A 12,048-nucleotide genomic window follows, 5' to 3' on the forward strand; every position below is an offset into this window, starting at 1 on the left:
ATTTACATTTATTATATTGATGTGTCAATTAAAAAAAAAAAACTGACAGTCATCCTCCACTTGCCCCTACATGACAGCCAATACATACTGCATAGCAAGCTTTTGTCTGGAGGCATTCAAAGTTATTTTTTATTCAGTTAAATGCAAATATATGCTCCTAATTGGGCATTCCTGGCGTTTTAGCAGTAGTTCCTTTCACGTCGCCCCCCAGCCTTATAACCAATAGTTAAAGCCTTATATGAATTCGCTATAAAAAGATGATATCAGATGTATATAATTCTCTCCAGAATATCCGTCACTTTGTCATGGTTCTGTAACACCACGTAACATATTCTTGTTGCAGGTTTGAGACTTTCCCCCCCATTCGACTATGATGTGCTGGAGCTGGCTGCAGTTTCTGACCTACATTTCAATTGCGTCTAATGCGTTTATTAAATAATTGGTAATGAGGAATAGCGTGATACGCACACAGTGAGAGCTGTGCAGACGCGGGGGCAATTTTATGTGGATACAAATATATCTTTAAAGTCGATCAAATGAAACAAAATGACACTATAAACCACTGGGATCCAAAAAGGGATTCTGGCTGTGCGTGCTTCCATGTATGCCAGCTGTGTGGCGAATCCTGATGGCTAGCGTTGCGTATTGAACCCCCATCTTGTCCGCTTGTGCCCCCTGTTTGTCAAAAGGGGGTATTCTTCATAACACTTTTTTTTTTTTTTTTAAATAAAGCTCAGGGTTTTAAGATTTCCACTGCGACTAAAACATGCGTGGGGTCCCTTGCAAACCGGCAATCCGTCTGCACAGTAGATCTGCACTATCGCAGAGCCGGATCGGGCGCCTGCGTGCATTTGCGCTGCCTGGAACTCAAGTGGAGAGCTCAATGTATCTCACAAGATGCGACATATGGAGGCTGCAGTTAAATCATGTAACTAAAAAATGAGCTATTACAAAGCAGCTGTGTGCACATATGAGGAAGGATGCCCACCAACGGATCGTGCCTACTTTGATGTATCAACTCCTTTTTATATAAGGTAGCGGATGACAGAAGCTTAAAGGAATTGTATTCATAAGCTGGCGCATCCTGTGTGTCATGTGTGAAGTTTCTTTTCTAACGCTGCTGCTTTTTGTTTTGCGTGGCGATTGAATTCACACTCTAGGCAGACGGTCCCTGGGGTGTGAAATGCGAAGTGATCACCATAAACCCCGCCCCTTTCGCCTCTTCTAAGGGAGACGAAGCCACGCCCCCTCCGCGCAGCGCCGGCGTGCTCCGTGGCCCCGCCCCTCCCCCCGCCCGAACGCGCCAACCGCCTATCACAGCGCTCGGACCCCGCCCCCTCACGCGTAGCCACGCCCCTTTCACACAGGCGTTCGGTTTAGGGGTTCCGTTGTTATGCAAATCAGGCGCTTGTAAAAAAAGGCCCTCAGCGCCGCCGGGCCACAGAGACGGACTGCGCACAGCGAGCTCGACTGCGGGGCCACCGGCGGATTACACGACCGACAGACCTGCCTCTGCTCCACAGGCAAGTGTAAGGACATTCCAGCTGAAATGCATTGGGATATCCCGCTCTTATTTATTGTAGTTAAAAACAAAAACGAAATCAGTGTGCAGCTCTTTCCAAAATATATAATACTATGATTATTGTTGCAGTTATTATTGTTCTTCTTATTATTTGCATGTGATTTAGCCTGTGCACGGCTCTAACTGTACTAACTTCTGGCTTTCTGATTCCCACAGCCACCCAGATGCCATAACACGAACAGGCTGCTAGGGGGGGATCCAGGAAAGGAACCGCTAAGGCACAGAGAGAGAGAGAAAGAGAGAGAGTGAGAGAGAGAGAGAGAGAGAAAGGAGGTAAATATCACTAAAGAGAAGACAGACTGAGCCACTGGGTTTTGGCGTGCGGCTCAACACCATTTGGAGATTACTGCCTTTCTGTTGTTGTTGTGTAATTGTTCTGAGACACTTTCAATCCCTCGATAAAGCGCAAAGAGAGGAAAAGGGCACTTAAAAGGGTTGAAATCTGCTTGGCAATAACCCACTGCTGCTACAACCACAGAGGAACCCAGAGGCCGGGGCTCAAGGTGAGAGGGACCGGCTTGGAGCGACTATAATACAAAGCAACATCCAACAAGTACACTTTCCAATCTGCGGATATTTTTTTACAGCCATTGACTACTTTTTCTTGCACACCGAGCGCGTATCTTAAATGTCTATCCTTCTCGGGATTTAACATCTATATATCTGTGTGTGTGTGTGTGTGTGTAAAGAGCTTTGCTTTAGAAAAACTGTTGGGGGGGATTTGATACCTCTTGTAGCGCATCCAGCTCAGAATCCAGCCACACCAGAAAAAGGATCTGCCTTCCACTTTAAAAATACAGCAACGAAAAAATAAGAGCAGAAGCCATGAGCCAGGCTGAGATCTCCCCCTGCTCCGCGCCGCAGAGGGTCTTCCAGGAGGCGGTGAAGAAGGGCAACACCAAGGAGCTGCACTCGCTGCTGCAGAACATGACGAACTGCGAGTTCAACGTCAACTCGTTCGGGCCCGAGGGCCAGACGGCGCTGCACCAGTCCGTCATCGACGGCAACCTGGAGCTGGTCAAACTGCTGGTGAAGTTCGGGGCCGACATCCGGCTGGCCAACAGGGACGGCTGGAGCGCCCTGCACATCGCCGCTTTCGGTGGACACCAGGACATCGTGCTATACCTCATCACCAAGGCCAAGTACTCCTCCGGCGCACGGTGATCCGCGTCCCTTCTTCACTTAGGCTTTCCCAAGGGTCACACGACCGCCAGAGCGCCTGTGTAAAATACGCGTCTCACTGCAGTCGGGTTCACGGTTAAATGTCTTCATGCATGTACCTATACATACATTCACATACAACCAGACGAAAATACACACATACACATACATGCGTGCATGCGTAAAAATACACGCAACGCCAACCTGCAAGAAGTGGGTTGTTTTCCCGCAGGTCGCATTGAGGTTTGTCAGGTATATGTCTGCAACACCAACCTCGCAAACTGTTGAAATCTGTCCTAAAAAATGGAGCGCATGTAAATGTGCGTTTGGTACTCGACCATTTTTTGCCAGGACTGTGCCGGTCATCGGCCCCGCGGTGGTGACGCACAGTCGGACACCGACTGGCGGTGAGACGCGCGTTTTGCTCCGGGCAGGTCTGCGCCCCATCGTGTTAACTTATACCTTTTATATATGCAGATTGGATGTCATGCTCCTTTTTAACGGTTTTTTCTTTTTTTTATATATATTTTTTTAGAAAAAGCCTGTAAACACGAGAATCTCGTCCATCTGGATTTTCTATATCAATTGGAAGCGTTATATTTTTAAACCTATATGGGTTTGTTATAAAATTCTACCTTTTTAATATAGCTCTTTTGATCTATTTTAAAAAGCGGCATTAAAAAATCCCAAGTGTCTTTTTTTTTGTTTTTAATGGTTGTGTGATTGTAACATGGATTTCAAAAGATGAAAGAGAGAACCCCCCACCGTGCCGTTTCACCTGGATAAGTACTGTACAGAATAGCTTTGCGTGGTTTTGTGTTAAAAGGTAAATTAGAAAAGTACAATAACGCAATTACCTGCCAACTCACCCTGTCAACAGGTCGCATTTGTATAAAAACTTAAAAAGAAGAAAAAACAAACAAAAAAAGAAAAATATGTTAAGCCAGTTTGTAAAATCTCCTGGCTCGGTTTGTTAATCCACGCCCGTGATTTGTTCTCGCATTGTGCGCAAATGACAGGAACAACAAACGCAAAGTCTATTGGAAAGTCTCTGAAATCTCCTTTCAGTATTTTATCAACATCCTAGTCCTAAATGTGAATTCTGGCTAGGTCTTATTTATGAAGGTACATTGAGAACATACAGTTTTTAATTATGTTGCTATGATTATTATTACTATTATTATTATTATTATTCTGTTTTTAATCTATATAGGTTTTAATAAATGTTTTTTTTTTTAATTAAGTGAAAGCTGCTTGGGACTGGTTAAGACCAGACCACTGTGGTAGCCCCACACTATACACGCGTAAAAATATTCTGTAACTACTTCTATCTTTATGAACAACACTCCTTCCTACTGTACGTTTTTTTATTATTATTATTTTGCTTTTTTTTCCAACTACCTCGACTGTACAGTATTCGCGGTTTTTGCAAGAGATCAAACGGATTGAGTGAATCTTGTCCCAGAGAAAGATGGAGCAAAGCTGAGCGCAGAGTCCTGCGGCAGGGCCGTCTCTGTGAGCAAACCCTACACATGCACCAGGCCATTTGGAGATTTCAACATTAAGCCAAAATGATCAGTGATCAGGGGTAACACTAGAGAGCTGGAAACCCCCAGCCTCCACCTTCCCAAGAGTATTTGATCTTTTGCAGAAACCTTCACTTTGGACAGTTTCTTCTCTCATAACCACACAACCAAACTCTAATGTCGGGCAAACACACATTGAATAGTTTTGATTTAATTTTTCTGAAAATTGTGCAAACGCTAGCGTTGCAACTTAACTTTTTTTGTTTGTTTCTTTTTTTTTCCTATTTTTTTCTTTCTTTTTTGTAATTATAAAAAAGTAAAATACAATGCATGAAAAGGCAGGGAGATCTTGTTGCACAAAAAAGCGGATCCTTTCGCGCCCCCCCGTGGCTGTTTTTTGGAATCGTGCAGGAGCTGAGGCCAACGATGACTTACTACTGAGCAGGACTTTTAAACTGTTATTTTTATTATAATAATAATAATTAATGGTGTTTAAATACAGAAACACGAGGGATTCTTCCTCCCTTGTGTCCCGGCCCACCTCTCAATGCAGAGTGGCGCTCCAGGAGGAAAAGAAAGATGGATGATATTTTGCTGCATTCTGAAGTCCTGGCAACTAGTAAAACATATTTGCAATGCTGCTTTTTATATATAATTAATGTTTGTGTGCGTGTGTGTGTGTGTGAATTGTGTCTGCATACAATTAAAGGCCAGCGGAAGAAACATGATAATCTGTTTCTACCTTTGTTAAAGAGTAGTAATACCAAATGTATACTTTGATCAAAATAGTATCCTAAAGCATATATAGAAAAATACTGTTTTGACCCTGTATACCTTTAGTACGCTACTCTTTCACGTGTGGGGAGCGTTATTAGGTTTCCCCGGTTCACTCAGTGCGCCTGTTTGTGTACATTGTGTTTTCATACATTGTGTCTGTATGATCCCTCTGTGTGCTTTTTTTTAAATGTCATACGTTTTATACCCCCCTTCCCCGTATCTGCATTGTATACCCCAGTCTATTTTGTGCTGATGGAGTTAAATCAAAACTTTGAACCAGCCCGCAATTCTACATTATAACTCATTACTTTGTGGCACTTTTTTATGCGTAAGAGAAGAATAGAGGCTCTGACAAACATTGTCACCGAGTATGGGTTAGTAATTTGCCATTAGGGTTGGTCAAATTTTGGATTTATCCCCACTGAGTGTCTCTGCGCCCCCCCTGTGTCGTTGGATGCTTCTTGCGCCTTGTATGAATGGAAAGCGATACAGTAACAATAAGGATTGGATTGGGTTTGGCTAAAAACAAATTATATATATGCATCGCTTGTTTTAAACTTGAGATTTTTTTTTTCTTTATATATATTTTTAACATTGCACTGATGACTTCGTTTTTTTATTGTTGGTTTTATACCAACTTTTAATTTTTTCTAAATAGAAAAAAAAAGAAAAAACAGCAAAATACTATTGTATAAAAAAGCTCCAGGTTATATTCTTTTGTATTAGCGTGTTGCTTTGTGAAACGTAATGTTTGCAAAGACTGTTGTATTTCTGTGATCGGGTGTATATATGAAAGAGAGAAATTCGGGGGGGAAAAGTTTGCAGCACTTTTTTCTGAAGTGCTGTCCTCCTGTTGTTTTGAAAGGGGAACAATACATGTGATGGTAAAATCATTGTAACGAAATGTTGCACGATGCGTGGTTGTTTGGAGTTTTACTTGACAATGTCATAACATTTATGACATAAAAGTAAAATAATAAATAGTTTTAAATGAGTAAAAAGTGCCGAGTTGGTGTTTTGGACCAAGTTCTGTCGACGTTTTTTTTTTTTTTTTTTTTTTTTTTGCTTTATCAGCAAACAAGAGACATAAGAAAATGCCAACAGCTTGGTTTGGATAAGAAAAATAAAGCCAGTTTTGTGATATGGATGTTCCATCATGTTATTTTGTTGTTATTGTTGTTATTGTTTTTATTTTAAGTTTAAGTTTTATTTTTGAATGTTGTAACACTGTGATCAATGGTGGAAATGAAATGTATGCTGTATTGTTGTACGTTTGTGTACAAGTCAGTAAAGAATCATTAAACCTTTTACATGTGGAGAAAAAAAATACAAAAAAGCCTTAAAACTCTGGTTTCCTGCAGCTTTTGTTTCAGAACCACCCCCCAGCGCCCCCCTGTTCTCTGATTGTATTATTTTAAACAGCATCTATAGCATCTGAGAGAGCTGAGAAAACAATGAGGGAGGGAGGGAGGGGGGTGCAGGAATGTACTGGAATGGAAGGGCTTTCACAGATCAAGTTCTGTGATGGGAACCCTCACCTTCCCCCCCCACTCCTACGATCCCTTTGCTTAACACCCTCTCTTGGGTCTCTCCATTCTTTCAGCTCTCTTTGTAACTCTCCAGACCCCTGTCACCCCCTCGCAGAAAGGGCTGGAGGGGCGATGGAGGAGTTATATTCAAACAGGGAGGCCCAGAGCAGGGGGAGGGGAGGAAGGGTGTGGGTGGTGGGTTTCAGGGGATATGATGAGATGTGCGGTGTTGCTTGGTTTGTTCTCTTATAGTTCGAAACGGGAGGGAACTTGATCATCTACCGCGAGTCTAATTTATGCAAATGGCAGGAAAGTCATAAAGGTCATACATCCACAACCACAGTACAAAATAGCAAACAAACAAATAGATCATTTATAATCCCCACTAATCTAACAATTGGGATTGTATCTTGAGTGTGCGATCTTCCTTCTTGTAGTACATTGTTCACATTGATCTGCACCTCATGTACATTGCTGGCATGCATACTTTCTTGTATATACCCCCCCCCCCCCCCACACACACACACACACCCTTTTGGAAAAGGCAAGGAAAGTACGCAACTTCGTTTGCACACCTCAGTGTGTCAGAGATTGTTTTGGGGTATTGTTGTCTGTGCTGCTCTGGGTCCTGAGTGTGTGTGTCTTGTGTGTCTGTGCTTACAAGCCTTGCTTAACCCCCCCCCCACCCCCAATTCCTGGTTGCTGTTTTTCTGGGTGGGCATCTTTGCAGCATCTTGCATTTTGAAGTGGAGGGTCTTGGGGATGGGGCCTAGTACTGTTCTGTTAACCCCCTTTTAAAGAGCTCAGCGGGCTGTTTCTGGAGTAAGCCCCCGAGGTCAGGACAAGCGGAGAGTGTGTGTGTGTGTGTGTGTGCGTGCGCATGCACACATTAGTAATGCTGTGTTAATGTGAAAGCACAAAATTTAGAGCAGGTGTGGGATGTATTTGCTTCGACAGAAGTGTCCCACTCTCTGTATTGTACTGTAGCAGACGGTCCCCCCAGAGTTGCACCTGATGTCACTGAATTCCTAGTTCAGACCGAGACTCCCAGTTCGGAAAACAGTCTGTGCCTTATAAATAAGTACATCCAATTCCAGCTAGGAATGTCCAAAGTGCCAGGATGTTCACCATGCTTGAGCTTTTGACATGGTGTTCTTGTAGAAAACCCATGTTTCCCTATATAGTAAGCTGTCTGTGGCTTTTGCAGATACATTGGTCACAGGATAGTGTGTAGTGTAGTACGTGCGGGCTCTTTGAGATTTTATAACTCTCACCACTTCTCACCCGAAGATTCCCACAGTGACTTCTCCATTATGACTGGTGTACCAGAGAAGTTGGTTATAGAGCCACAAACCCATGCAAAGCCTGTGCTGGTTGTGTCGACACAGACCTGTATCTCTAGGTTTTCTCACTCCACTCTTTACAACCAGGAGAAATCCAGTTTTTCAGTTATGGCATTTGGTTTGTCCTCCGTTGGGGTTGTGCAGTATTTGCACAGTGAAACTACAATTGGCTTTTTATGTCTTTTTCACCACCCTGCACACCAGCACCTCGGGACATCCTGCGTCCAGGAGGGAAGATGTATCTATCCCCTGAGGGTTAGTGTGTCTCTCTCAGGCCTAAAGAGTGTGTCTGTGGAGAAGCACTTCTGTAGAGTACCTGGGGTGGGGGGGTTCTCCGATTATGATCCACACTACAATTTCCTTTCAGCAGCAGCCCACACAGCACAATCAGGCATCTGGTGTTCCTTACGCCACGTACACTGGCTGGTGGGGGCCGGGCTCCAGCAGTGGGATCGGGGGATTAGAGATCCATTGGCTTCACAAGCCCTCAGTGGGATTCACAGTGACCCCAATGCAGACTACTTTTAAGATAAGCACTGAAACAAGGACGGGAGGCCACAAGTGGAAAACCCAGGCGGCTTCTAAAATTCAGATTGTATTCGTGGTGTCCATGGGTGCAAGAACACACACGTACACACGTGTGTAAATGCACACAAGTGCGCGCACACACACATCATCAGCGGCAGTGAGGGAAGAGGGTGAGAGCGAGTCAGCCACCTGTGAACAGGTATGTCTCCCAGGATGCTGGGGGGACTCTTGTGGTGTCCCTTCAATTCCCTTCAAGTCCCTTCATACTTCATTCCTCTGGCAGAGAGAGAGATTTCCCAGTTTCTCTATCTGTGTCTCTGTCTCTGTCTCACTAAGTCTCTCTATCATGCTTTGTGTGTCTCTTGCTTTCTGTGTCTCTCTCGATATCTCTCTCGCGCTCTTGCTCTCCCCCTCTTTCCACCCCTCTCTCTTTCTTCCAGGATGTTTTTTTGAAGTGTATTCCATTGTACAGCAGGCGGAATTGGCGCAGGTCCCGGAGCTGCAGCGGCCAAGAGGAGGGAGGAAAAGAAAAAGGCCCCCTAATAGATTCTTCATGTGCCTGCTTTGGATTACAACAGGAATTTGGAAATGATTTTAGCAGAAACGTCCAGTCACGGGCACCGCTGAGTCACAAGAGGAGAGCTCAGGGCTCGGGCAGAGAGGGCAGTGTCAGTGAGTGTTTGTGTGTGAGAGAGAGAGAGATGATCTAGTGGCAAATTAAGTGCAGGACTAAAACCAGGCACGTGCACAGATAGACCCCAGGGGGAGCTCGAGCCCCTGCCCTTTTTCCCTCAGACTCAACAAGTTCCCTCGTCAGCAGCTGGGGTGCCCCTTTTTTGCTTGAGCCCCTGCCCCCCAAAATGTCTGTGCATGGCCCTGACTAAAACAGAAAGAGACAGAGACTATGCACAATGCTCAGAATCCTGTATTTCGTTGCTCTGCATTCTTCTGCATTTAACATGGTCTTGTTTGACCTTTTACCCACATGTGTGTCTGTGTTTCTCCTCCTCTATCTATGGCCCATCCACAGGCTGCATTGCACACGGGGGAACTTGCACATGTTGCTTTTCCTGTCACTAACTTCCAGGTGCAGCGCTTTGAAACGGGTGATAACGCCGCTGAGAGGGACGTTAGAAGGGAGTCATGAGACTTGTAGAAGCTTACGTCACAATGCCCGCAAGGAGCAAACTGAATGTAAGCTGCTGTATGTGGGGGCAACACATTCACCTACCTGGGTAGTTTGTGTGTGTGTGTGCACATGGACTTGCACATGCAGATTCAAAGAACCCAGGTGTCATTGTGGGAGTGAGGGTGAGTGAGAGGGTCATTGTGAGTCAGTGGGAGTTCATCAGTCAGTCCATGCATGAGTGTAAAAGGGAGAGAGTGTTATGAGATTGTGAGAGAGTGCGTCAGTGTGTGTCAGTGTCCGAGAGTGTTTGCACGCACCCTTGGGAATGTGGCAGTGCTGCTGGTCCGAGGCCGTGGCCCTGGCTGGCCCTTCTGCAGCGCTTGCTGTTCCCTGTTCCCGAGCTGTGTGTTCTACCCCTGTGCTAGACGGGGGCCCCTTTATCAGGGGATCTGGGAGAGCAGCCCCAGACAGCGCTGGGCAGACATAAATATACAGGCCCACGTTAGTGTAACTCAGCGCAGTGGGAAAGGGCAGAGGCACGGCCTGGGCGAAGTGACTGCCTTGCACTGAACTGTGTGTCAATTGGAGGATATACAAGTTTTTTTTTTTTTGGCAGCTTTAGCTAATCTTTTAATAATATTGTTTCTCAGGTTACAGGGTTTTAAAAACTCATATTTTTTTCTGTCCTTTTATTCAGGTCATTTCCTGCAATGCAATTTTCACACTTGTTTTTTTTGCACACACACTTTCACTCACCCACACACACACTCACATACACATGCACATGTTGGACTCAATCCAACTCACATACAACACAATGACACATAATGACAAAGAAACATGCAACACACATTCACACACACTACGTGAAACTACATGCAGAAACCCAATGTGGCCCCACTAGACACAGGACAGCGACGCCCCCAGTCAAAGATAACTAACAGTAATAAGACTAATGGCATTACAGCACTGGGACAATGACCTCCAGTGACCCTGATCCCTCTCTGGGGGCACCTGCCCCTCCCGTTATTTAACCTCAGAGCAGGCAGAGCAGGGTGTTGCATAAAGCAGACATATCAAGACCAATAGCAAATACGGCCAGCTTGTGATTCCTTCGGTGTCAGGGCATGTGTGCAGTTAGGCCTCAGAGACCCACTGACTCCATTGCATTGTACTATTTATTTAGTTTCTTATTATTTTTATAAAAATATATATAGGTTAAGCTCTTATCTAATGAAAAACACAGAATAATGAATGAATAATCATAAAAGAGATGCACGGGACAGAACCAGTTCCCGAAAGTGCAAGAAACCGAGAAAAGGGGGTTATAAAACGTTGACTCAGTTTTTATTTATTTTTTGTTTTGTGTGTTTTTGTTTTTATTTTCTTTCTTTCCCAGGGAGCGTCGGTTTCATCCAGGCTGCATGCATGGTGACAATCTCCCATCCCGACATGAATTCCCACACAGAGAATGTGATGCTATCAGCGCCAGGGTGATAAGAGCAGCGCCGAAGAGGAAGATAAGGTGCTGATACTCCACCTCTTTCAGCAGAAACATGGTCTCTTGCCAAGCCAGACCTGCGAGAGACATCGCTTCGGCGTTTCTTCCACATTCTAAGTTCAGTTAAGTCCTAAAGGTATAAAAATATATATGGGTGGCCACTGGGGCTCACCTGGTGTGCAGCTGCTTGCCTCACTCTGTCCCGTTCATTCCTCCCCTCCTGTCCCCCTGCCCCGGCCCCCTCAACCTGTCCTCACCTGTCCTCCTCTCCCTGCCTGAACGATGGTGAAGCTGCCACGACGTACGAAGAACGACTGATCGATAAGCACTGAATCCAAAAGTGGTAAAGAAAAAAATACCAAACGCTCACCCCTCCAATCGCGCACACACACACACACACACACACGTGTTGGAGCTACTCATGAGTGCAGGCCAGTCCTGCTGTCCAGTTGTCTCCTTCCCCCGCGTATGTCTCTTGACGACCCCCAGTCACTGGCTCTGTGTTATTTTTGCCCTTTTAAGTGGCGGGTTCTCGTGGTGTGTTTATGTGTTGGTTGGTGGGTTTGTTGAGGTTTGCCTGCAGATGAAAGAGTTTGCTCAGGAAGAGCAGAGAGACAGGAAAGGAAGGAAACGATGAGAGGAGAGGGAAAAAAAAGTTCCCTTTGACCACACTTGAATCCCTACTAATCTGATCTCCTTTATTGTATGTGAACCACCCCCCCACACCCACACACTCTGTTCTCTCACTGTTTATGTCAGCGGATTGGGGGGGGATTCCTGTCCCATTTAGGTTAAATGCACACAACAGTGGAAAAAGAAAAATAACAGGAACTGAAAAACAGATACAGAGATTCTGCATGACTTTGGGGACCAAACCCAGTCCGACTCCTAAGGTGTCTGCATCGCTACTGGAATCCTGTGGGGAAAATAATATCCCCTCATGACAAGAGGCCATCTCCAATGTGGGATTGT

At 45.0% G+C, this 12,048-nt stretch overlaps 1 protein-coding gene across 2 annotated transcripts; it reads left to right on the forward strand.

Annotated features, from left to right (window-relative positions):
• Positions 1-1,394: 1,394 nt before the first annotated feature.
• nrarpa (NOTCH regulated ankyrin repeat protein a) lies at positions 1,395-6,354 on the forward strand. 2 transcript variants are annotated; one of them, XM_066713223.1, is made up of 2 exons: positions 1,395-1,529; positions 1,739-6,354. In XM_066713223.1, the coding sequence occupies exon 2, from the start codon at positions 2,408-2,410 to the stop codon at positions 2,744-2,746; it is 339 nt and encodes a 112-aa protein (XP_066569320.1). In that variant the 5' UTR covers positions 1,395-1,529; positions 1,739-2,407; the 3' UTR covers positions 2,747-6,354. The 2 variants fall into 2 exon arrangements, with proteins under 2 accessions (XP_066569320.1, XP_066569319.1); XM_066713222.1 differs by having other exon boundaries at positions 1,406-1,523.
• The last annotated feature ends 5,694 nt before the right edge of the window (positions 6,355-12,048 follow it).

Source organism: Amia ocellicauda, chromosome 9 (assembly GCF_036373705.1).
Source record: "Amia ocellicauda isolate fAmiCal2 chromosome 9, fAmiCal2.hap1, whole genome shotgun sequence".
Taxonomy (NCBI): Eukaryota; Metazoa; Chordata; class Actinopteri; order Amiiformes; family Amiidae; genus Amia; species Amia ocellicauda.

What these genes read in the sequence shown, in the direction of transcription:
- nrarpa (XM_066713223.1), top strand. Translation starts at nt 2,408, where the DNA reads ATGAGCCAGGCTGAGATCTCCCCCTGCTCCGCGCCGCAGAGGGTCTTC.